At 38.1% G+C, this 27,481-nt stretch overlaps 1 protein-coding gene across 4 annotated transcripts in view; it reads left to right on the top strand.

Moving 5' to 3' along the window:
* Positions 1–27,481, top strand: part of AGTPBP1 (ATP/GTP binding carboxypeptidase 1) — a 197,877-nt gene that overhangs the window by 3,222 nt on the left and 167,174 nt on the right. For all 4 annotated transcript variants that reach the window (XM_077966284.1, XM_077966285.1, XM_077966286.1 and 1 more), the window contains exon 2: positions 24,527–24,591. In XM_077966284.1, the coding sequence (XP_077822410.1) occupies positions 24,560–24,591 (32 nt within the window). In that variant the 5' untranslated portion in view covers positions 24,527–24,559. The remainder of the gene's footprint in view (positions 1–24,526; positions 24,592–27,481) is intronic.

Here is a 27,481-nt window from a genome sequence, read left to right as displayed (position 1 = left end):
TGTAAGTCAGTTTTAAATAGAACAGCTAGACCCTGAGCGGGGTGCCCTGGGATGCTACTGGAGAGCTGCTGATATATCCCTGTTTGTCCCTTCTGACAGAACTTTGGATTGTGTCCCTCCTGTTAGTGATGGCTGCTATTTTAATATTTTAATCATCTGTTTCTGAGTTTGTGATTGGGTGTTTCTTTGACCATAATGTGCCGTTATCAAAAATGTAATCTGTCAAAATATTGGTAGGTACATACGTGTTTATTTGATCAGAATATTGTATGTTGTTTCCAGGGCACACAAAATCAGTTTTATCTAAGTATTCTTTATTTTCTTTTTTATTGATATTATATAGAGTGAGGTCAGTTTTGATTTGACATTGTGTTCATTTTCAGCTTTCATATAATTTTCCTAGGAACTTTTTTTTCCCCCTCCAGTATGATTTTACATACTTGTTCTTGGTTTGCAGAGGTCTAATATTAAAACTCTAAATGCTTTCAAACGTTTGGTCTCAGAACCCTTTTACACTGTTAAAAGTTGTTGAGGATCCCCAAAAAGCTTTTGTGAATTTATCTATGTTTACTGTATTGTAAATGAAAAGAGAAATATAAATTGTTTTGTCAGTTCACTTAAAATGACAATTATAAACTCTTTACATGTTAATATAAACACCATATTTTTAATGGAAACAACTTTTTTTTTAAACAAAAAATAAGGTAGTGAGAAAAGTGGCATTGTTTTACTTTTTTTGTAAATCTGTCTGGTTTAAGGGAAACAGCTGGATTATCATATCTGCTCCTGCATCGAGTCTATTGCAGTATGTTGTTTGGGTTGAAGTACATATAGAGAAAATCCAGTGTCACACAGGTAATGGCTGAACAGGGTGGAGAGGCCAGGGGAGGGAGCATTTTAATAGCCTTTTCAGATAATTGTGGATATTCTTGTTTGGTATTATATCAAAACTCAGTAAGTGGCAATTTCTTAAAGGTTAGATGCAGTGGGAAATCATGTAAGTGGATTTTTGCATGCTCTGGTAAAACCCATTGGCTTGAACTTTGAATGGATCTTATACCCATTCCTGAGATTGTAACATCATTCCTTGGTCATTTGTAAATATTGGTTCAGTGTTATGCAGATCTTCCAAATGTTGACATCTTTCATCATGCAATGTCAAAGAAAGTTATGGTTGTTAATATCACCACCCATTTTGTTAGAGACAAATTATTGGGAAGCTGTTTAGGTCTTGACATGACGATGGTGGATATGAATTTTCCAGAATTCGGATTTTTGCTTCAAAGCTCAAATTTTATCATTGGCAACAAATGTGACTTGTTTACTTAAAGTGACAAGCAAGCTCAGTTTATTCATTTCTGAGAAAACCTCTGCCAAAATATTCCAATTTGAATAACCATAGTCTGTCAATCATTCTTTCAGTCACTTTCATTAAAAAAGAGGCTAGTTCAAGCTGTCAGTTCAGTTACAAAAGCACTTTACTTTGAGACAACCATCAGTTATTATAATTCAGTATGTAGCAGAAATGGTTCGTGCAAACTTCCCATTTTGTCACATAAAAAGGTGTGTAAAAATTAATAATTTTTACTGTTTCAAGGACATTCTTAAGTGACATTGACTTTTTCTTGTCTTTTTTTTTTTTTTTTGAGGTGGAGTCTTGCTGTGTTGCCCAGGCTGGAGTGCAGTGGTGCAATCTCAGCTCACTACAAGCTCTGCCTCCTGGGTTCATGCCATTCTCCTGCCTCAGCCTCCCGAGTAGCTGGGACTACAGGTGCCCACCACCATGCCTGGCTAATTTTTTGTGGTTTTAGTAGAGATGGGGTTTCACTGCGTTAGCCAGGATGGTCTCGATCTCCTGACCTTGTGATCCACCCGCATACACCTCCCAAAGTACTGGGATTACAGGCGTGAGCCACGGCTGGCTTTTTCTTGTTTTATAATTGTTGGTGGTTGATGGTGACTTTAATTCAGTCCAAGATGACAGTAATTTTAATATTTTAAATTTTAGTATTATACAAATAGTGTTACAGAAATAGGGGACCACACATCTTGTGGGTCCCCTAAAAGAGTGTCAGGACCCCAGGGGCCCATGCACCATGCTTTTAGAACTTTTGGATTTAAATCTTAAAGAGGATTTCTCACAAACCTTTGATTAAGAAGTGAAGTGGTAGTGACAATCTCTGGTTTGTTTTTGTTTTAGGCTTTGGGACCTGGTAAAGGCCGTATTAAAAAAAAAAGTATTCTAGCTAGATAGTAGGAATAAGCTCTACAGTGTTCTCTAGCACTATCGGATGGCTGTAATTGATAATATATACTTTCGAATAGCCAGGAGGATATCAAATGCTCTGAACACAAAGAAATGGTAAATGTTTGAGGTGATGGATTTGCTAATTACCCTGATCTGATTGCTATACATTACATATATCAAAAGATCACTGTGCACCTCATAAATACATATGATTATTGTGTGAATTAAAAAATTTAAAGAAGAATATTTTAACATACAAAATGAAGTACAGTAAAGGTTATTCACAGAAAGTTTCTTAATGGTTTTAGTCAGGTGCCGATGCAATGGAATTATAGTATTAGTAATCTTAATACCATCTAAAAACAAAAGTCAGACCTGTTGTACATTTCTGTGTAAATGTTCAAATTTAACATTTTGGGAATGTAAATATTAAACAGTGAAGGCACAATGTGAAAAGCTCCACTAATATCTAACTCATAAGCTTAAAAAAAGTGACCTGGTTTCCCTTCTTAAACTCTGCTCATTTCTCACTTAATTCATGCTGAGGATGAGCTGCCCTGTGGAGAAATGCCAGGTACTTGCTGTCTTTGCCTTACATTTTTCCTTATGGGGAAAATGATTTAAAATTATGAAGATTATAAGGATATTGTTTATAGAGGGATTAAAAACAATAATAAAGTCAGCCAGGGGGATTTATGGTCAGATAATGTTAATAAAAATCTGAACACTGCCTACATATAATAGAATTTAGTGAATTAAAAAATATTATTTTTACAAGAACTCTTTAGATTTATTAATTTATGGTCAACGCACTTTCTAGACTCCTTTTTGGTGCATGGTGAAAACTAATCTCTCACCTTTTAATTTAATCTCATTAATTTTAACTTTTATTTACATTTGAAACAACTTTTTCCCCCAGTTTTTAACACAAGATTCATATTTCTGTCTTTAAAAAATATTCATTTTAAAAAATGATGGTAAAACATATATAACATAAACTTTACCATTTAAATCATTTTGAAGTGTGTAGTTTAGTGGTATCAAGTATATTCACATTGTTGTGCAGCCGTCATCACCGTACATCTACAGAACTTTTTTTATCTTCTCAAATTGAAACTCTATGTATTAAACAATTACTCTCCCCTCCCGCATAGTCCATTCTTTGGCAGGCACTGTTCTATTTTCTGTTGCTATGAATTTGACAACTCTGAGTATGTCACATGAGTGGAGTCAATCATACAGCGTTTATCTTTTTGTGACTGGCTTATTTCATTTAGCACAATGTCTTCAAGCTTTGTTCATGTTGTACTGTGTGTCAGGACTTTCTTTTTAAGGCTGGATAATCTGTTGTGTACATATGCCAGATTTTGTTTATGCATTCATCCATTGATGGATGGACACTTGAGTTGCTTGTGAATAATGCTGCTTTGAATCTAGGTATGTCAACATCTCTTCAAGACCTTGCTTTTTTTTTTTTGAAATGGAGTCTCGCTGTGCCGCCCAGGCTGGAGTGCAGTGGTGCAATCTCGGCTCATTGCAACCTTCGCCTCTGGGTTCAGGTGAATCTCCTGCCTCAGCCTCCCAAGTAGCTGGGACTACAGGTGTGTGCCACCACGCCTGGCTAATTTTTTTTTGTATTTTTAGTAAAGATGGGGTTCTACCATGTTAGCCAGGATGGTCCCTGTCTCCTGACTTTGTGATCCACTTGCCTTGGCCTCCCAAAGAAGACCTTGCTTTCAGTTCTTTTGAGTATATACCTGGAAGTGGAATTGCTGAATTATATGATAATTCTATTTTTAATTTTTCAAGGAACCTTCATACTGTTTTCCATAATGGCTGCAGCATTTTATATTCCTATCAATAGTGCACAAAGATTCTAATCTATCCACATCAGCACTTACTATCTTCTGTTTTTGTTTTGTTTTTGGTAGCAGCCATCCTAATGGCTGCGAAGTGGTATCTTGTAGTTTTGATTTGCCTTCACATTGCTGTATTTGGTTTGCTAGTATTTTGTTGAAGAGTTTTGCATTAATGGTCATAAAGAGTATTGGTCTGTCATTTTCTTGTAGCATCTGTCTGACTTTGGTATCAGGGCAATGCTGGCCTTATAGAATGAGGTAGTAAGTGTTCCTTCTTCACTTTTCTGGAAGAGTTTGAAAAGAACTGATCTTTTTTTTTTTTTTTTAATGTTTTATAGAATTTACCAGTGAAGCCATCAGGTTTAGGGCTTTGCTTTGTAAGGAGGTTTTTTTGTTTGTTTGTTTTAGATGGAGTCTCTCTTTGTTGCCAGGCTGGAGTGCAGTGGTGCGATCTTGGCTCATTGCAACCTCTGCCTCATGGGTTTGAGTGATTCTTCTGCCTCAGCCTGCTGAGTAGCTGGGATTACAGGCACGTGCCACCACGCCCAGCTAATTTTTGTATTTTTAGTAGAGACAGGGTTTCACCATGTTGGCCAGGCTGGTCTCGATCTCTTGACCTTGTGATCCACCCACCTTGGCCTCCCAAAGTGCTGGGATTACAGGCGTGAGCCACCGCGCCCAGCCTGTAAGGAGGTTTTTAATTACTGATTAAATCTCCTCAATAGTTATGGGTATTTAGATTTTCTATTCCTTTGTGGTTCAGGCTTGGTAGGTTTTGTGTTTCTAGGAATTTATCTCATCTACGTTACCCAATTGGTATACTGTTGTTCACAGTACTCTGTTATAATCCTTTTTGCCTTTGTAGAATTGGTCATGATGTCTCCCCTTTCATTTCTGATTTTAGTAATTTGAGTCTTCTCTCTGTCTTTTAAATCTTGCTAAAGGTTTGTCAGTTTTGTTAATTTTTCAAAGCACCAACTTTTGGTTTTGTTGATTTTCTTTATTGTTTTTCTAGTCTCTATTTTAATTATTTCTGCTCTGGTCTTTTTTATTTTCTTCCTTCTGCTCACTTTGGGTTTAGTTCTTCTTTTTCTCATTCCTTAGTTATAAAGATAGGTTGTTTCGAGAGCTGTCTTCCTTTTTAATGTGTTTATGTCTGTAAATTTTCTCCTTAGCATTGATTTTGCTATATCCTGTAAGTTGTGGTTTGTCGTGTCTTTGCTTTCTTTTGTCTCTGTTTTCTGATTAACCCAGTGATTTCTTCTTTGATTCATTGGTTGAGAGTGTGTTGTTTAATTTCCATAAATTTGTGAATTTTCCAGTTTTCTTTCTCAGATTGATTTTTTTTTTTTTTTTGAGACGGAGTCTCGCTCTGTTGCCCAGGCTGGAGTGCAGTGGCCGGATCTCAGCTCACTGCAAGCTCCACCTCCTGGGTTCACGCCATTCTCCTGCCTCAGCCTCCTGAGTAGCTGGGACTACAGGCGCCCGCCACCACGCCCGGCTAATTTTTTGTATTTTTTAGTAGAGATGGGGTTTCACCGTGTTAGCCAGCATGGTCTCGATCTCCTGACCTCGTGATCCGCCCATCTCGGCCTCCCAAAGTGCTGGGATTACAGGCTTGAGCCACCGTGCCTGGCCTCTCAGATTGATTTCTAACTTATTCCTGTTGTGAGGTTGGAGAGCATACTTTGTATGATAAATATCTTTTGAAATCAATTGAGACTTAATTTGTATCCTAATATATGGCCTGTTTTGGAGAATGTTCTATGTGCACTTGAGAGGAATTCATATTCTGTTGTTGAGTACCTTGTTCTAAATATATGTTAGATCTAGTTGATTCATTTTATTGTTCAAATCGCCTCTCTCTTCTTTCCGGTTATTTTTTTCCTTATTGAGAATGGTGTATTAAGCCTCCACCTTTTATTATAGAAGTATTTCTCCCCTTAATTATGTTACTTTTTGCCTCATATTTTGATGATTTGTAATTACTTCATATATTTTGTTGGTGTGTAAATGTTTATAATTGTTTTATCTTCTTGCTCTGTTGAACTTTTATTAAAATATAATATACTTTTTCTCTTGTAAACTTTTTTGATTCAGTCTGTTTTGTCTGATACTAGTATAGCCCTTCCTGCTCTCTTTTGGTTACTATTTGCATGGAATATCTTTTTCCATTCTTTCACGTTCCATGTATTTGTGCCGTGGGATCTAAAGTAAGTCTTCTGCAGACAACATACAGTTGGATCATTTAAAAAAAATCTATTCTGCCAATCTTTATGTTTTGGTTGGCAAATTTAATCCCTTTACTAGGGGCTTATTTCTGTTCTTTGTTTTTTGTATGCCATATAGCTGTTTTTATTCCTCATATTTTGTATATTTTGATTTATATTGGGATATTAGCTGGAGCTGACTTTGGGTTATAATGGTTTCTTTATAAAAATGGGTCACAGTCATAGGTTAGAGGCAGAGAAAAATGTGTGTTTCAAGGTAAGATTTTAAATCTCATTTATCACCTATATAGACTTAGAAATTTTGGCTTTAAGTCTGAAAATAGTTGAAATCTGAGTTGGAGGAATAGTTTTTTTAAACATATCATTTAATAATTGAAGGGTAATGGGATTCTGCTCTTCAAATCTACCTCATTTTTCGATAGTAAAATGGAAATGTCACAAAGCAAAACTAATTAGACCTTTTATAAGTGTCTGAACATCTTTTGTGGAGTAGTGTGTGAACCTTACAGATTTGTTTGGTTTTGATAAGAATGCATGTTCAGGAAAGATATATAAGCTTTTTGTAAGTTTACTCTTACTCATACTCTTTGATAAAATTAATGACAATAAAATAGGTGAAATCAATTTGCCTGTTTGCAGATTGTACTAAAATATAACATAATCATTGGACTGGACTTGGTGGCTCACACCTGTAATCTCAGTACTTTGGGAGGCTGAGGTGGGAGAATTGCTTGAGCCCATGAATTTGAGACCAGCCTGGGCAATATGGCAAGACCTCTTCTCTGCAAAGAATGAAAAAAACAATTAGGTGGGTGGTGGTAGGCACCTGTGGTCCCAGCTGAGGCAGAAGGATTGCTTGAGCCCAGGAGGTTGAGGCTGCAGTAAGCCATGTTTGTGCCACTGTACTGCAGCCTGAGTGACAGAGCAAGACCCTGTCTCAAAAACAAACACACACACACAGAACCCAAAACAACCCCCCCCCAAAAAACCCTGCTAAACTACTTCCAAAGTAATCGCACCATTTTACATCCCTGTCAGCAATGTGTGAGGGTTCCAGTTTCCCACATCCTTGCTAACACTTGCTATTATCTGTCTTTTTAAAGTTTAGCCATTCTATTGGTTGTGAAGTGTATCTCATTGTAGGCTAAGTTTCAAAATAGCAGTTAGGCATAACAGGAATGGTAGTACTCTAAGATGAAGTTAATATTCCAATTAAAAGTATTGAATAGGCTGACCTAGGAGTGATTCTTGACCCTGGCTATACATGATTAGTATCACTTCCTAATTTAAAAAAGTTGATGTTACAACTTCATTTCATTTCTGAGGATATTGTATTATTCTCTTCCCACTCCACAGCCCAAATCCTTCGTTTAAAAATAAAACAGTGAAGACACACTTGTAGAGAAAGAACCACTCTCCCTTAAGCAAAGAGAGGGTTTACCATAGGCTGCTAAATAGTTTAAAGAATTGTTGGAACGTTTCAGTATGGGGTCAATCAGGAGACAGAAACCACATAGTAATTTAGCAGGGAAAGAATAATATAAGGAATTATTGACTATAACAGGGGATTGGAGTAATAAGATATTTACCAGTGAGAAGTAAAGATAATGCTAAAGAATATAGGAATAGCAGATGTAAGGAGCAATGACTATCCCAAGACTAAGATAGAGTGCGTTTCCATCTTCCAGATGAACCTAGATCTTATTGGAAAGGGCACGGTCCAGGCTCTGTCAAAGGGCAAGTTCAAGCTATGGTACAGCACTAGTGGAATTTGCTGGAAATCTGCCCCTTAGGGTACCAGGGAATGCTGTTTATGAAGAGGTATCTCATCAGAGACCTCTACTACAAAACTACCTAGGCTCTTGTTGGAAAAAGAGCACATACTGAGGAGCCTGGTGGTGGGGAAACCATCCTTGTTGAAGGAGTAGGGCCCTGGAAAAGTCTTGCCTACTGGAGCCAAGTGAATGCCCTGGAACCAGGAAGCACAATTCTTTTCCCTTGCAATGCCTTTCCGGTGCCCTCTACTGACAGAGCTTAATGTCATGTCAGCTGGCAGATAAAAAAATATTTAAAGGGCACATATCCATTTTCACAGAGCAGACAAAAAGGGTGAATTGGGAGATGAGGGGCAATAAATCATTATCTGGCATAGGCATTAAGTGGCTTACGTAGGAGGAATTAAGTTGGGAGATCTGAAGAAAGAGACAGTAGGTTGAGCTTTAAGGAACAACTCTCACATCTTAGCACAGAACTGGGAAACCAAGAGAGTTATCTCTTTTGTGATTAGGAAACTTCCGGTCTAATTGTGAAATTGCTTCTAGAGCTTCATTTCTGGAACCACACTGCTGTTTCAGAATCTGGAAACAGTTGAGGTTAGGACGCTGTGGTGATCAGGAACCTCGGACTATGCTTACTAGCTGTAGAACCATGTTGGACCCGTTCTGGTGTGCACCAGCTGCCTGCTAGTGACTGCCCCAACTTTTCTAAATCTTTGTATCTTGGAGGAACTGTGAAATAACTTTTAGGTCTCTTGTCTTTTTGATAATAGCCATCCTAACAGGTGTGAGGCGATGATATTTCATTGTGGTCTTGAATTTCATTTATCTGATAAGTGATGTGGAGCACCTTTTTATATACCTGCTGGCCATTTTAATACCTTCTTTGGAAGAGTATCTATTCATGTCTTTTGCTGATTTTTAAATTGGGTTATCCATTTTTTTTTTTTTTTTGCTACTGAGTTGTGTTTCTTATATATTTAAGATATTAACCTCTCATATCTTGAGATAAGCCATATGTCTAGATGTATGGCTGGCACAATATTTTCTGCCAACCTATAGGCTGTCTTTCATTTTGTTATTTCCTTTGCTGTGCAGAACTTTTTAGTTTGACATAGTCCCATTTGTTTTTGTTTTTGTTGCCTATACTTTAGATCCTATACAAAAAATTGCCTAGACCAGTGCTACGGAACTTGTTCACTGTGTTTTCTTCTAAGAGTTTTACGGTTCAGGTGTTACAGTTAGGCCTTTAATTCACTTAGTGTAATGTTTTCAGGTTCATTTATGTTGTAGCATATGTTGAACTTCATTGCTTTTTATGGCTGAATAGTATTCCATTGTATGTTGATACTACATATTGTTCATTTATCTATTGGTGGGCACTTAGGTAGTTTTTATCTTCTGACTGTTGTGAATAATGCTGCAGTGAACATTGGCATAAAGTATCTGTTCAAGTCTTTGTGTTTAGTTCGTTTGGGTATATACCTAAGAGTGGAATTGCTGGGTCATATCGTAATTCTACGTTTAGCTTTTTGAGGAACTATCAAACTGTTTTTCACAATAGTTGTATTTTCTTACACACCCACCAGCAACATACCTAGGTTCCAGTTTCTCTACATCCTAACACTTGTTTTTTTCCCCATTTTTATGATAATGTCCTTTGATATACAAAAGTTGTTAGTTTTGATGAAGTCCAATTTATTTATTTTTTATTGTTGTTCATGCCTTTGTTGTCCTAACTAAGAATTCATTGCCAAATCCAAGGCATGCAGATTTACCCCCATATATTCGTCTAAGAGTTTTAATTTATATTTAGGTTGCTGATCCCTTTTGAGTAAATTTTTGTATGTTATGTGACATAGGGGTCCAACTTTATTCTTTGGCCAGCACCATTTGTTGAAGAGACTGTTTTTTCCAATTGAATGGACTTGACACCCATGTCAAAAATCGATTGGCCATAGATATATGAATTTATTTCTGAACTTTCATTCCATTGGTCTGTATGTCTGTCTGTATGCTACTACTAGCTGTTTTTAATTAATGTTATTTATTTAGGTTGGTGCAAAAGTAATCTCAGTTTCTACCATTACTTTAATTAAAAGTACAATTAACATTAAAAGTGATGGCAATAACTGTGATTACTTTTGCACCTAATACACCATGAAAATTATTGATAATATCAAATAGCAAAGCTATTAAAAACCGTAAGCCAAAATGATACTAATAAAAATATAGTCCAAGTCATAATTTATGTAAGATTTTGAAATAAGCCAACTTTTTTTTTTCTGATTGGCATGGTAAGGCTGAAATGTAGGTCCATAAGTTAACAAAATATTTGTATGTGTGTTGATTTTTTTTCATCTTTTATAGGCTTTAACATATATAATAAAATTGCCTTTTAAAACTGAAAGAATGAAGTTCATCTTGTTCACATGAAACCTATTTTTGTTTTGTTTAGTTTGAAATGAGCATTCACAGTGTTGATTTTTATCTGACATGAGACAGTTCCTCCTTGCTGTAGGTGCTTGTTAAATAAGAAAAAACTTAAGAAGTTGAAAACTTGCAGCTAAATGTTCATTACTTTCCTATGATTGGCAGGACATTGCTGGTTCAGGGAAGTCCATAACATTTTTATGATCAGTAAATCTCATCGTGAGTGTATAATCAAGAGCATAAATCTCATCTTGAGTGTATCATCAATGAGGAGGAAGAGCAAATTCCTCCTCCTCAAAGTTAAGTTCTCAGCCTGAGCACAAGATTCAGAGAAAGGGTTCCTTCCTCAGTCTTACACTTATTTGAAAAGAAAAGGGAAATACTGTTTACTTTTCCTTTTTAATATTTTTCTCCTATATCAGCAAAACTTGAGATTTGCAGATAAACATTCTTACTCTCAAGCCCAAGAAACAATGGAAACATTTCAAGATTTCCTTTTTTTGATCACAGGATTTTTTTCCCCAAGAATCTTGTCACTTGAAGTAAACATATATAATATGTAAAATATATATTACATATTTTATATATATATATATAATGTGTATTTTGAGACACGGTCTTGCTGGAGTATAGTGATACAGTCATAGCTCACTGCAACCTTGAACTCCTGGGCTCAGGGATTCCTCTTGCTTCAACCTCCCAAGTAGCTGGGATTACAGCCATATGCTACCATGCCCAGCTGATTTTTTAAATTTTTTTTTTGTTTTTTGTAGAGATGGAGGTATCACTGTGTTACCCAGGCTGGTACAGAACTCCTGGCCTCAAGTGATCCTCTTGCCTTGGTCTTCCCAAAGCACTTGGTATTACAAGTGTGAACCACCACAACTGGCCTTAAAAATATTTTCTCTAAGGTCTCGCGGAGAGTTGTTCAGTTACTTCATGTGATAACAAATGTTTGCAGATTGGGCCATTCTTCATTCTCAAAATACTTGGCAAAATCTGGCCCGCTGTGTTTGCGAAAGTACTCCTGGAATTCATCTTTCAGCTTAGACACCTGTTGAGAATTCTTCTGCTAAGCCACTGTATTTCTGTATATAGTAGATTTATGTGCTCTTCATCCATATTTTTACACAGTTCTTTAAACATTTTTGAATGAATAGGTTTTTATATAAGTTAATACTTTTCTGGAACTTCAATTAGAACTTTAAAAATTTCCTTTCCTAGGGCTTTTGACACCAGCATCTCTCTGTGAAGAAAACACTGTGTTGTGAAGTGGGGTTTGCTTTTATTTTTTTGAGACGAAGTCCCCCTCTGTTGCCCAGACTGGAGTGCAGTGGTGCAATCTCGGCTCATTTCAACCTCCACCTCCTGCGTTCAAGCGATTCTCCTGCCTCAGCCTCCTGAGTAGCTGGGATTACAGGTGCGTGCCACCACGCCCAGCTAATTTTTGTATTTTTGGTAGAGATGGAGTTTGACCATATTGGCCAGGCTGGTTTCGAACTCCTGACCTCAGGTTATCTGACTGCCTCATCCTGCTGGAGTGCTGGGATTACAGGCGTGAGCCACCACACCTGGCCGAATTTTGGAGCACTTTGGATTTCAGATTTTCAGATTTGGGATGTTCAACATGTACTGTAGAACTTTTTTCAGTTTCTTTTCTGTATCTCATATAAACATTTTACTGATCTTTTACTCAGTGTAATTTTACATTTTTTATTATAATTATAGTAGATTCTCACCACCAATTGTGTGACTTTCCCATTGCTGGGCAATACATTCTACTACTATGTAACTTGCTGCCTCAGCCTTTTCACTGATTTTTGTGTTTTAAACAAAATATTCAGTGTGTTTTGGGATTCCATTACATTTGACATTTAACTTGTCAAATGAATGTAATTTGTATTTAAGTGTCTGTTGAACTTTGCTGAAACTATTGCTGTATTTGTAAAGTTGTTTTCCACAGGCACCACAAAATGGTATGGGAAAACTTAGTGCAGCCCTGTGTACATCCATTGATACGTAGTTTGCATTGTAAAGAGGGACTTGTTTCATGTGTTTCTTGATGTACTAGTGCCATGAAATGACTCACTAGATACCGTTCTTTACCAACCTTGCTGGAATTTTCCGTTGGCCCTATTCTCACACTTCATCCTCAGAAATTACCACGTTGGATTATCGGGCATTTGCAAAATGCAGATGTTAATGCATAAGACACAGACCGTAACAAAAAACTATTTGAGAAAAATCACAAAACTAAATTTTCATGATATAATTCCATTGTAATTTTGTCCATGTTTTACAAAGCTTGTACCAAATAGCAAAACATTGGGGGTAACTGAGTTGCAAGGTGTAAACTTTTTTTTTTTTTTTTTTTTTTTTGAGACAGAGTCTTGTTCTGTTACTCAGACTGGAGTGCGGTGGCGTGAATACGACTCACTGTAGCCTCAACCTTCCAGGCTCAAGTGATCCTTCTACCTCAACCTCCCATGCAGCTGGGACTGTAGGTGCATGCCACCACACTGGCTAATTTTTTTCTTTTTCTTTTTTTTTTTTTGAGACAGACTCTTGCTGTGTCTCCCAGGCTGGAGTGCAAGTAGCATGATCTTGGCTCACTGCAACTTCTGCCTCCTGGGCTCAAGCAATTCTCCTGCCTCAGCCTCCCGAGTAGCGGGGATTACAGGCATGTGCCACCATTCCTGGCTAATTTTTTTTTTTTGTATTTTTAGTAGAGACAGGATTTCGCCATGTTGGCCAGGCTAGTCTCGAACTCCTGACTTCAGGTGATTCGCCCGCCTTGGCCTCCCAAAGTGCTAGGAATACAGGTGTGAGCCACTGCTCCTGGCCTAATTTTTTAATTTTTTGTAGAAACGGGATCTTACTATATTGTGCAGGCTAGTTTCGAACTCCTGGGCTCAAGCAGCCCTCCCACCTTGGCCTCCCAAAGTGCTGGAATTACAGGTGTAAGCCACTGTGGCTGGCCTTTTCATCAGAATCAAAATTTCTCTCCAGTTTTCCATTACACTTGTAGAACTTTTTTGCTCATATCAGGCAGTTGGCAGTGCCTAGAGGGAGGTTTAGGGAGGTAATTCGAGAGGGAGAGGCTGATGTTCATTAGCCCCCTACCATCCTCCCCCTATGCGTAGCAACCTCCAGTTATCAAGGACAACTGTATCCCAATAAACATGGTCTTACTGTGCACTACCACATATGGCTAATTTCTAACACAGTTGTTAATGAGGTTGTTCATTTACTGTCAATACTTTCATTGCTTGATGCACAAAAGTTAAAAAATTTTTAAAAATTTTTTTTGTTAAATTTCTGATTTTTCAAAGAACTCAAGCGGTATCTTCAATATCTTGTGGACTCCAGGTTGAGAATCCCTGCCTTGTACTCTGGGACCTCTTGGAATACATTGTCGTAGAAAAACTGAACATGCCTGTGTCTGTGCTTTCCTCTATAATCAGGCAGCTTTTGCTCATCTTCTACATCTCTCACAAGTGACGAATTTGGTAGACTTCAGTTACATCTGGAAGTGTAGCTGCAGGGTGCAGGGGAGTCTGGGAAATGCTTTTTAGTTTTTAAACTTTCAAGTTCCTGTGGTATAGGAAGGCATAGTAGAGGGAAATTGGGATAGATACTCTGTGCCAGTATACCATATCTGCCATATTACTGGATTTTTAAAAAGGAAGACTTTCTTGCTTGTTTGTGTAGTAAAATTTTTTTCAAAAGGAAACTTAAAAGCATTCATTAATTAAAAATTTTATTTAGCACCTGCAGTGTGCTGGCATTCTTCTAGACACTTGGGCGGCATTTAGTGAGCAAAACAAAGATCCATGTCCTCATGGAGCTTTAATTCCAGTGGAAAGAGATAAGATAATAGACATAACACATTGTTAAATAAGTTTTCTGTGTTATTGTGTGAATAAAAAGAGTCAAGTAGTGGCCAGTGAAATCTTAGATATTATACCATGTGAGTATTTATGCGGCTATGTCAAGAACCTTGGACTTTTACCACATTTTCCCCACAACCTTGAGGAAATAATCTATTTTGGTTGCTTTTGCAGTAAACAATGGTGATTAATGGATAAGGGTCTGGGATAAAGTAGATCGTGGCGTTAATGTATGTGTTATGATGTGGCATATGTTGAGCATTTGTAAGTTTATAAAAATAAACTGTTCTCTCACAAATTGGTTTTGACACAGGTTCATGTATCACTGGTTATTCATTAATGACAATTTTCAAAGTTGTCTTAGTCTGCAGTACTATAACAAAATACCATAGAGTAGGTAGCTTATAAAGAATAGATGTTTATTTCTTTTTTTTCCTTTTCTTTTTTTTTTGAGACAAAGTCTCACTGTGTTGATGGTGTGACCTCGGCTCACTGCAACTTCTGCCTCCCAGGTTCAAATAATTCTTCTGCCTGCCAGGTTCAAATAATTCTTTTGCCTCAGCCTCCTGAGTAGCTGGGATTACAAGTGTCCACCACCACACCCGGCTAATTTTTGTATTTATAGTAGAGTTCAGGTTTCTCCATCTTGGCCAGGCTGGTCTTGAACTTCTGACCTCAGGTGATCCACCTGCCTTAGCCTCCCAAAGTGCTGGCATTACAGGTGTGAGCCACCGTACCTGGCCAGATGTGTATTTCTAACAGTTCTGGTGGCTGGGAAGTTTAAGATGAAGGCACTGGCAGGTTCATATCTGGTGAGGATCTGTTTCATGGTTCATAGATGGTGCCTTTTCACTGTGTGCTCACATGGTGGGAGGGAAGAGCTTATTCTCTAGGGTTTCTTTTAGAAGGACACTCAACCCAGAGGAAGCTTCCAAAATGGCCAAATAGGAACAGCTCTGGTCTGCAGCTCCCAGTGAGATTGACGCAGAAGACGGGTGATTTCTGCATTTCCAACTGAGGTATCTGGTTCATCTCAATGGGACTGGTTGGATGGTGGGTGCAGCCCATGGAGGGTGAGCCAAAGCAGGACGGGGCGTCGCCTCACCCGGGAAGCACGAGGGGTTGGGAGATTTCCCTTTTCTAGCCAAGGGAATCCATGACAGTCTGTACCTGGAGAAACGGTACACTCCTGCCCAATTACTGCATTTTTCCCATAGTCTTTGGAACCGGCAGACCAGGAAATTCCCTCCTGTACCTGGCTCGGTGGGTCCCCCACCCATGGAGGCTTGCTCACTGCTAGTGCAGCAGTCTGAGATCGACCTGCGATGCTGCAGCTTGGCAGGGGGAGGGGCATCCACCATTGCTGAGGCTTGAATAGGTGATTTTGTGCTCACAGTGTAAATAAAGAGGCCAGGAAGCTTGAACTGGGCAGAGCCCACCGCAGCTCAGCAAGCCCTACTGCCTCTCTAGATTCCATCTCTTTGGGCAGTGCATACCAGAACAAAAGGCAGCAGACAGCTTCAGCAGACCTAAACATCCCTGTCTAACAGCTCTGAAGAGAGCAGTGGTTCTCCCAGCATGGCATTTGAGCTCTGACAACGAACAGACTGCCTTCTCAAGTGGGTCCCAAGCCCCCATGTAGCCTGACTGGGAGACACCTCCCAGTAGGGGCTGACAGACACCTCATCCAGGCGAGTGCCCCTCTGGGATGAAGTTTCCAGAGGAAGGATCAAGCAGCAATATTTGCTGTTCTGCAGCCTCTGCTGGTGATACCCAGGCAAACAGGGTCTGGAGTGGACCTCCAGCAAACTCCAACAGACCTGCAGCTGAGGGGCCTGACTGTTAGAAGGAAAACTAACAAACAGAAAGGAATAGCATCAACATCAACAAAAAGCACATCCACATGAAAACTCCACCTGTAGGTCACCAACATCAAAGACCAAAGGTAGATAAAAACCACAAAGATAGGGAGAAACCAGAGCAGAAAAACTGAAAATTCCAAAAACCAGAGTGCCTCTTCTCCTCCAAAGGATTGCAGTTCCTTGCCAGCAAAGGAACAAAACTGGATTGAGAATGAGTTTGATGAGTTGACAGAAGTAGGCTTCAGAAAGGTTGGTAATAACAAACTTCTCTGAGCTGAAGAAGCATGTTCTAACCTATCTCAAGGAAGCTAAAAACCTTGAAAAAAGGTTAGATGAATGGCCAACTAGAATAAACAGTATAAAGAAGACCTTCAATGACCTCATAGAGCTGAAAACCACAGTACGAGAACTTCATGATGCATGCACAAACTTCAACAGCAGATTCGATCAAGTGGAAGGAAGGACATTAGTGTTTGAAGATCAAATTAATGAAATAAAGCAAGAAGACAAGATTAGAGAAAAAAGAGTGAAAAGAAATGAAGAGAGCCTCCAAGAAATATGTGACTATGTGAAAAGACCAAGTCTGCGTTTGACTGGTGTTCCTGAAAGTGACGGGGAGAATGGATCCAAGTTAAAAAACAATCTTCAGGATATTATCCAGGAGAACTTCCCCAACCTAGCAAGGCAGGCCAACATTCAAATTCAGGAAATACAGAGAACAACACAAAGATACTCTTCGAGAAGAGCAACTCCAGGACACATAATTGTCAGATTCACCAAGGTTGAAATGAAGGAAAAAATATTAAGGGCAGCCAGAGAGAAAGGTCGGGTTACCCACAAAGGGAAGCCCATCAGACTAACAGCAGTTCTCTCGCAGAAACACTACAAGCCAGAAGAGAGTGGGGACTAACATTCAACATTCTTAAAGAAAAGAATTTGCAACCCAGAATTTCTCATCTAGCCAAACTAAACATTGTAAGTGAAGGAGAAATAAAATCCTTTACAGACAAGCAAATGCTGAGAGATTTTGTCACCAGAAGGCCTGCCTTACAAGAGCTCCTGAAGAAAGCAATGGAAAGGAACAACCGGTACCAGCCACTGCAAAAAACATGCCAAATTGTAAAGACCATCGACACTATGAAGAAACTGCATGAATTAATGGGCAAAATAACCAACTAATATCATAAAGACAGGATCAAATTCATACATAACAATATTAACCTTAAATGTAAATGGGCTAAATGCCCCAATTAAAAGACACAGACTGGAAAGTAGGATAAAGAGTCAAGACCCATCAGTGTGCTGTATTCAGGAGACCCATCTCACATGCAAAGACACACATAGGCTAAAAATAAAGGGAGGGAGGAAGATTTCCCAAGCAAATGGAAAGCAAAAAAAGCAGAGATTGCAATTGTAGACTCTGATAAAACAGACTTTAAACGAACAAAGATCAAAAGGGACCAAGAAGGCCATTACATAATGGCAAAGGGATCAATTCAACAAGAAGAGCTAATTATCCTAAATATATATGCACTGAATGCAGGAGCACCCAAATTCATAAAGCAAGTCCTTAGAGACCAACAAAGAGACTTAGACTCCCACACAATAATAATGGGAGACTTTAACACCCCACTGTGAATATTAGATCAACAAGACAGAAGGTTAACAAGGATATTCAGGACTTCAACTCAGCTCTGGATCAAGTAGATCTAATAGATGTCTACAGAACTCTCCACTGCAAATCAACAGAATATACATGCTTTTCAGCACCTCATTGCACTTATTTTAAAATTGACCACATAATTGGAAGTCAAACACTCCTCAGCAAATACAAAAGAGCAGAAATCACAACAAACTGTTTTTCAGACCACAGTGCAATCAAATTAGAACTCAGGATTAAGAAACTCACTCAAAACTGCACAACTACATGGAAAGTGAACAACGTGCTCCTAAATGACTACTGGGTAAATAACGAAATGAAGGCAGGGATAAAGATGTTCCTTAAACCAATGAGAACAAAGACACAACGTACCAGAATCTCTGGGAAACATTTAAAGCAGTGTGTAGAGGGAAATTTACATCTCTAAATGCCCACAAGAGAAAGCAGGAAAGATCTAAAGTCGACACCCCAACATCACAATTAAAAGGACTAGAGAAGCAAGAGCAAACAAATTGAAAAGCTAGCAGAAGGCAAGAAATAACTGAAGGAGATAGAGACACCAAAAAAATCCCTTAAAAAAATCAGTGAATCCAGGAGCTGGTTTTTTGAAAAAATCAACAAAATAGACCATTAGCAAGACTAATAAAGAAGAAATGAGAAAAGAATCAAATAGACATAATAAAAAATGATAAAGGGGATATCACCACTGATCCCACAGAAATACAAACTACTATCAGAGAATACTATAAATACCTCTATGCAAATAAACTAGAAAATCTAGAAGAAATGGGTAAATTTCTGGACATATACACCCTCCCAAGACTAAACCAGTAAGAAGTTGAATCTCTGAATAGACCAATAACAGGTTCTGAATTGAGGCAATAACTTGCACACGTATGTTTATTGTGACATTATTCATAATAGCAAAGACTTGGAACCAATCCACATATCCATCAGTGATAGACTGGATTAAGGAAATATGGCACATATATACCGTGGAATACTATGCAGCCATAGAAAGGGATGAGTTCATGTTCTTTGTAGCAACATGGATGAAGCTGGATACCATCATTCTCAGCAAACTATCATAAGGACAGAAAACCAAACACTGTATCTTCTCACTCATAAGTGGGAGTTGAACAATGAGAACACGTGGACACAGGGTGGGGAACATCACAAACCATGGCCTGTCGGGGGTGGGGGGCTGTGGGAGGGATAGCATTAGGAGAAATACCTAATGTAAATGATGAGTCGATGGGTGTGGCAAACCAACATGGCAATGTATACCTATGGAACAAACCTGCACGTTGTGCACATGTACCCTAGAACTTAAAGTATATTAAAAAAAAAAAAAAGGACACTCAACCCATTCATGAAGCCTCCACCCTTATGACCTAATTATCTCCCAAAGGCCCCAACTTCTCATTATTGTCACTTGGGGGTTAGCATTTCAACATATGGATATTGGGAGGCACATGAACATTCAGACCATAGCAAAAATGTTCAGTTATTTTTATTTTATTTATTTTTTGAGACAGGGTCTTTCTCTGTCTGCCAGGCTGAAGTGCAGTGGTGTGAACACAACTCACTGCACCATTAACCTCCTGTGCTCAAGTGGTCCTCACACCTCAGTTTCTTGAGTAGCTGGGACTACGGGTGTATGCCGCCATGCCTGGTTATTTTTTTATTTTTGTAGAAAAGGGCTCTTGCTATGTTGCACAGGCTGGTCTTGAACTCCTGGGCTCAAGCAGTCCTCCCACCTTGGCCTCCGAAAGTGCTGGGATTGCAGATGTGAGTCACTGCACCCAGCCTGTTCAGTTATTTTTGAATCATCGTGTTTTAGAAGGCAGTAAGTGCTTTGGAAGAAGACAAAGTAGATTCCAGCAAGGGCAATGGGTATGCTAGGGTCTGGAGGTAGTTTGCAATATTAAATAGGATGGTTGGGATGGGTTGTATTGAAAAGGTGTTACTTCAGCAAAGGAAGTGATGGAGTTCGTTATTGAGATATCTGGCAGAAGCACATTCCAGGCAAAAGAAACGGCTTATACAAAGGCACTAAAGTGAGATCCTGGCATGTTGGAGGAAAGCAAGGAGGCCCACTCAGTGCAGTGTGTCCAGAGCAGAGTGAGTGAGAAGACTTGTAGGTAGGATATGAAGACAGGGAGGTAGGGACTGGGGGTATTCCCCTAGGGTCCTTTATGTCATTGAAATGGGTAGCCGCACAGGGCTTTGAGCAGAGTGGTGACAAAAATCTACCTAAGGTGTTTTTTCCTTCTTCTATCCCCCAGTGTATTTAAAGGATCACTAAGCATGTTGTGTTGAGAATAAACTGTAGGGGGCGTCAGAGGTAGAAGGGAGACTAGTGACGTTGTTTACTTGACCATGGTAGATGTGGTAAAGTGATCAGATTCTGGATATATTTTGAAAGTAGAATTATCAAGACTTCCCGTTGTATTGGATGTGGGATAAGAGACAAGGATGAAGCTAAGTTGGATTGAGCAACTGGAGACATAGAATTGTTTTTAACTTAGATGGGAAAGCCAGGGTAGAGCACACTTGGAAGGGAAGGTCAGATCCGTTTTGTATGTGTTGAGTTGGTAATATTATTAGAGATTGAAGTGGAAATGTTGAGTAATTACAAATCTAGATGAGATCACCAAGGAAGTGACTGTAGTTAGGCGAGGACAGGGAAAGGACTAAGCCCTGGGCATTCCATTAAAGTGAACTTAGAAGTGGTCAGTGAGGTTGGGAGGAAACAAAGTATATAGCCAAATGAAGAAAGCATTTCCAAGAAGAGGATGTGGCCAGCTTTATCAAATGCTGTTGATAGGACAAATAAGATGAGGACTGAGAATTGACAATTGGGTTTAGTAACATGGAGATCATTGGTTATTGAGAAGAATGGTGTTGGTGGAGTGGGGTGGGGAAAGTCTGATTGGAATGTGTTTCAGAGAGGATTGGAAGAGAGGCTTGTTGACAGCGTGCATAAACAAGTCTTTGCTTTCAGAAGGAGAGAAATGGGACAGTAGTTGGATTGGGGGAATAGGAGTGAGAAAGTTTTTTTCCTAAGACACAGAAATATCTTGAAAATGATTCAATAAAGAGGAAAGAGGAGATTATACCTAAATTCCGAGCTCTGTTTTTATAATCACTTTTTTTCGTACATTCTCAGTTCCTCTGCCCCTCTCTTGCTTTATCACTCTTGCTTGGCAAAGCCACAAACTTGGTGAAATGCAACACTTCTGCTTCTAGGTGCCTGCACTTTCTATTACACCATATTGTAATCAGCACAAGCTTTCGCAAGATTTTTCATTTATTCTGAAGTGTTCTGGCTTCAGGCTTCGGTAATAAAAAGTGAACTGTAAGGGATACACTGGCCTGCCTTAGGATAATAGGGTTGAGAGCTGACCTTTTTCATAGGGGACTCTTAAGCCTAGAAAGCAGAATTCTTTGAAGTTGTCTGTTTCTTTAGTGAAGATTATTTGCCAGGGGTTAGATGCTTGTTACTGCTGAGCATGTTCCACAGTGGTAGGGCATGGAAGATATGGAAGAGGTAAGAAGTTACTATTTGCAGTTCCAAAGTTTTAGTTAGCCCCGTTTCGTAGTCTTCCTCTGTCGTCCTTGTTTCCGAGTGCTAGGTTACTAGTTTCCTGGGTTCCTCTTAGCAGAATACCTGTTCCTTCTTCCCCCTTAGTTTTCTTTTCTGTCGCTGTAGGCTTAAACATAACCAACCTTCCTTCCTTCCTCTCTCCCTTCTTCAGAATTCTTGTTGCTTTATTTTCATTTTTCTTTTTTTTTTTTGAGACAGAGTCTCGCTCTGTCACCCAGGCTGGAGTGCAGTGGTGCGATCTTGGCTCACAGCAACCTCCGCCTCCCAGTTCAAGTGATTCTCCTGCCTCAGCCTCCTGAGTAGCTGGGATTACAGGCTTGCACCACCAGGCCAAGCTAATTTTTGTATTTTTGGTAGAGATGGAGTTTCACCATGTTGACTAGGCTGGTCTTGAACTCCCAACCTCAGGTCGCCCGCCTTGGCCTCCCAAAGTGCTGGGATTACAGGTGTGAGCTACTGCACCAGGCCCCTTATTTTTGATAAACTGCTATAATAAGCTCCTGTTAGAAGTTTTTTTAAGACATTACACCATGTTGTCTTGATATTCTGATCATATATGCACACATATATATGCATTTTTTCAAGAGATGTTTAACAGATATATACCATATATTGAATATTTGCCATCAAATATTCTTAAATGTTATCTTGCAGTATATCACTTTCAAGTTAAAATGCCAGAAACAACACCAATATCTACAATTATTTTAAGGAATGTTATATAATGACACATTAAGGTATAGATTCTTTTGACTTGTAATTCTTAGAATGATAATAGCAAAAATGATGCAAAAAGTCTTCAGTGTGAGATTATGATGAAGCTACATTTTACCATTGTCTTTTTCAGCCATAATGAAAATGGTCTCGGTGTCTAGCTGCAGACAGATTTACTCATTCTAGAGCTGCAGGCAGATTTACTCCTTCTAGCTCATTAGACACAGGATACATGACTGCATAGAAGGGCATATAAAACATGGAAATGGCCTCAGCTTCATTCTTCATCTCTTCCATTGTCATCTCATTCAAATACCAACTACAGTAGAAAAAGCAGTGCTAAAATGCACTTCATTCACTGCAGTATTCTCCTTTTTTGCATGATAAAAGAATAAGGCACAAAACACACACAGGCAACTGAGGCACTGACTTCACTTCCCACCTATGGACCCCCTTCAGGGTCTGTTCACTTTGGTAATGCCAGAAGGACTTGAGAGGAACCAACTTTATTTCTTTACTTTTACTGTAATCTAGTCCCAAGAGGAAGAGGAGAGAAATGCCTGTGGTTTATTTTACTGTGAACTGCAAGTTCAAATCATTTCTTATCTGTTGAAATAGAGTTGGCTGTGATAATAGTGCTCACCATTATTCTTTTCAACTCTATCACCTCTAATAAAATCCACAGGGAACTTCTCATGAGATGTGCTGTTAGTGTATTCATAGTGTCTTCTGTTTGTGGCAGCAACAGTGCTTTTGAAATCACATAAGATTTTTTTCTCCCTGTGGATATATAGTGATTTTTACTTAATTTAGAAATAGAAAAAAGTTACTTTGATTTTGTAGGTGTGTCTTAAAAAAGAGTAAAAAAAAATTACAATTTAGAATTTCTCATTGACTTTAAAAACAATTGATGTATTTTTTGTACACAATTCTAAATATTTCCTTTTTTTAGTTAAGAAAATGAAAAAAAAATTATGTATGTCTTGTTGAAAAGTTCTGTTATTGAAGAAAAACATCCAGAATATTTTCTACTTTATCAGAGTATCTTCTAAATGTATTAAGTTAAACAATTTGAAGTTTACCCTTTTTGTGTGTGTGTGGTCTCTTTAAATATGACATTACTAAATATTTCATAAGTATGTGATTAACTGTTTTTTTTTTTTTTGTTTGTTTTTTTTTTTTTTTTTTAGATAGAGTTTTGTTCTTGTCGCCCTGGCTGGAGTACAATGGCATGATCTTGGCTCACTGCAACCTCCACCTCCTGGGTTCAAGTGATTCTCCTGCCTCAGCCTCCTGAGTAGCTGGGATTACAGGCACCTGCCACCATACCCAGATAATTTTTGTAGTTTTAGTAGAGATGGGGTTTCACCATGTTGGCCAGGCTGGTCTCGAACTCCTGTCCTCAGGTGATCCACCCGCCTTGGTCCCCCACAGTGCTGGGATAACAGGCGGGAGCCACCACGCCCAGCTGTGATTAACTTTTTGAATTCACAGTAGTTATTCTACTTTTTAGTGATGCCAAAAAATTCTGCTTCAGTAAGCATTGGTATTTAAAAGATATTTAGAGTATTTTTGGGTTAATAGTTGCAAAATAAACTTGAAGATTTATGAAAATTGTGTGAATTGAGATTTAAGGTTGTTTTAACATGTATGATGTCTAAAAATGAAACCTATTGTTTGAGGGAAGATGTGCATAGAAGCTTTTACTAATTTGAAAATATTCTTATATGGAAATACCACATATTTACTAGTATTTGACTACTGTGTGAATGGTGTACAGTAAGTACACTAATCACAGGATGCTGTGATTGGTTTATGTATTTTAAGGAAGAGTATTAGAACAGGAAGGATAATTTGAACTGTCTCAAAAGATCTTAACATTAGGTTGCAAATGACATTATGTTAGGTTTCTGTGTTTTTGTAGCAGAAACCTAGAGTTTCTGTGTTTTGTAGCAGAAACTGTTATCAAAATCAATAAAAAAAAATTGATTTTATTAACAGTTTCCTGGCTGATTTTAGGTATTTGATAACAGTTTCCTGGCTGATGATAGGTATTTTAATAGTCATACATTGCATTCTTAAGTGACCCAGCAGAAGTGCATAGAACTCAAATGTTCTCTTTTTGTTTCTGGTGTTATCTTGTGTTGCCCATAATGAAAACTTTCCATTGTATGGCTTCTGTGATATCTAATGTATAGAAAAAAGAGTTATAAGTTTTTAATGTCATTAACATTTTTCTTTTAGATTATCTGCAATTATGAAATGAAATAACTCAAGATGAGCAAGTTAAAAGTGATACCAGAGAAAAGGTACTGTAATTCTAAATATCAGTATGCATAAGTTACAGAAATAATGTATGACAGAATTATTTGAAACTCAATACTTGACAAAGTATTATTTGTGTTTAAGTAGATAGTACATTTATGTAATTAAAAATATTTACTAATGTTTAACTTTTCAGTTAAAATAGGAGTCAGCAAACTATGACCACCTCCTGTTTTTGTATGGCCTGTGAGCTCAGAATGGTTTTTACATTTTTTTTTTTTTTGAGACATAGTTTCATTCTTGTTGCCCAGGCTAGAGTGCAGTGGCACAGTCTCAGCTTACTACAACCTTTGCCTCCCGGGTTCAAGTGATTCTGCTGCCTCAGCCTCCTGAGTAGCTGGGGTTATAGGCACCCAACACCACACCCAACTAATTTTTTGTACTTTTAGTAGAGACAGGGTTTCACCATGTTCTCCAGGCTGGTCTCGAACTCCTAACCTCGGGTGATCCACCTGCCTCAGCCTCCCAAAGTGCTGGGATTACAGGTGTGAGCCTCCGTGCCAGGCCAGTCTTTACATTTTTAAATGGTTAAAGAAAACAGTATTTTGTGATACATGAACATTATATACAATTTGCATTTCAGCATCTATAAATAAAGTGTTTTTTGGAACACAGCCATGCTAATTCATTTACATATTGTCTGTGGCCACTTTTGCATTAAAATGGTAAATTTGAGTAGTTATGACCAGGACTGGATAGCCCACAGTGCCTAAAATATATACTACTTGGCCCTTTACAGGGAAAGTTTAGGCCGGGTGCGGTGGCTCACGCCTGTAATCCCAGCACTTTGGGAGGCTGAGGCGGGTGGGTCATCTGAGGTCAGGAGTTCGAGACCAGTCTGGCCAACATGGAGAAACCCTGTCTCTATAAAGAATATAAGAATTAGCCGGGTGTGGAGGTGGGCACCTGTAATCCCGGCTACCTGGGAGGCTGAGGCTAGAGTATTGCTTGAACCCGAGAGTCAGAGGTTGCAGTGAGCCCGGATCTCGCCACTGCACTCCAGCCTGGGCAGCACAGCAAGACTCTCAAACAAAAAAAAAAAAAAAAAGAAAAGAAAAAGGAAAAAGTTTAACTGATTCCTGAGTTAAAGCACACTGTATCATCTCTGTTAAAGTTCTTAAATATCAAGAAATTGTCTTAATGTTGGTTTTATTTCTTTCAGTTGAAAGACAATTCTGATTGATTGTATTTGAAATTGTCTTGGCTATACAGCCATGAGCAAAATGTGTAACTTTGTGAAGCCTCAGTTTTCTCATCTGTACAGTTATTTTAATGATAATGCTATTATCATAAGGCTGTGAAGATTAGATGGTATTTGGCTCGGTATAATTAACAGTGTATTAATATTGGTAGTGAAAGTTTCTGCTTTGTCGCAATGTTCTTATGGTTACGTGTATACAACTTTACATTCATAGGTATGCTTTATATTTGTTTTATAATGAATAGTATACACACTGTTTAGGTTAGATTTATTCCTTAAATGGCTAGGTTTTGCAATTATTAACTATGTAATACATCATACCAAATTTCATTTTAGTCACATACTTGTGTAATTTCTATAGGAAAGGAATTAGGCATTATTTGTATTTTTAAAAGGATCTTTTTAAAAAATGCCTTACTTTTTGCATCAGGTCAAACAAATAATGCTATTTCTATTGATTAGCTAAAGTATCTAAAGTTACTAGATCGTTGTGCATAAAAATGTGAAATTACTTTTAGTTTGAAAGCCTCTGGCTCCTAAGGTCATTTAAAATTTTTTTCTCCTGAAGTATATTTTATTGGATATTTTTTGTTTTGTTTTTGTTTTTGTTGTAGGGTAACTAATTTGGAATCACTGCAAATAGTCTTTGTCTAAAGGCAATTACAATTTCTAGTAAAACTTGTCATATTGCTGTGTGAAGAAAGCTGAATGCAATAAGGCAAACTGCCATAGATAGAAAAGGGTCAAAGCTCCCTTCCCATAGTATGGCATATTGAGACTGTGTCAGAGAACTTACAAGAATGTCTTCTAAGGGTCTGAAAAATGGGGAGAAATAATACTTCCAGGTTTTGTTTTGAATTTTTTTCTTCAAATTTGATGAGAGCTCACCAATTTTCACAGAAAATCTTTTGTGTACTTTCATGTCATCTTTTGTGTACTTTCATGTCTCTAGAGGCTTCTGTAGATACTCTTTGATTTCTTTTTTTTTCCTTTGCCTCTTTTTGATTTATTTCTCAATTATGAGAAATTTTATGTACCTAGCTTGGTACTAAATCTGTGACAGTAGAAAAAAAACATGAATATAACACAATACAGTGTATTGAAGAAAATGAGTGTTGAATATGTTCTAAAAAAAAAAAGCCCTATTCTCTTTTTACGCAAAGCCTGTAAGCTGATAAAGAATATCTGAACAAATGCAGTATGGTGACTTAACCAGTGTGTAGTGAAGTGTTAAATTTTGAGGTGTATAGAATTTGAAAATAAGGTACTCATAAACAGGTGTTTATTGTGTGATAGGGGCTTGAAGAAGCAAGGGTAGCTTGAGGGTTAGTGGAATATTCAGAGTTGCTGAATTTAAACAAATATTCTAATTAGTTAGATTAGATTGGCAGATTTAAAGACCATGGCAGATGGCAGTAAGTGGCGATTTAAATCAAAGAAGCACATCTAGTGAAATATAAGCAGCAGAAATATTCTCTACACTTCACTCTCTACCATTGTGGTCATGCCCTAAATCTTATCATTAGAAAAACTCTCATTTCAAAATACTAATTTATTCTTTTCATTCTCCAACTATAATCTGTTATCTTTCTAGCTCACTTGCTCAAATATCTGTTCTCTAAGAGTTCTATCTCTCCCAGAGCTCTACTCTGTTCACTTTTATTTTCTCTCAT

The sequence above is a fragment of the Macaca mulatta genome, chromosome 15 (genome assembly GCF_049350105.2).
Source record: "Macaca mulatta isolate MMU2019108-1 chromosome 15, T2T-MMU8v2.0, whole genome shotgun sequence".
Taxonomy (NCBI): domain Eukaryota; kingdom Metazoa; phylum Chordata; class Mammalia; order Primates; family Cercopithecidae; genus Macaca; species Macaca mulatta.
The sequence above is the reverse complement of the archived record's forward strand: the minus strand, read 5'-3'. Positions and strand labels throughout refer to the sequence as shown.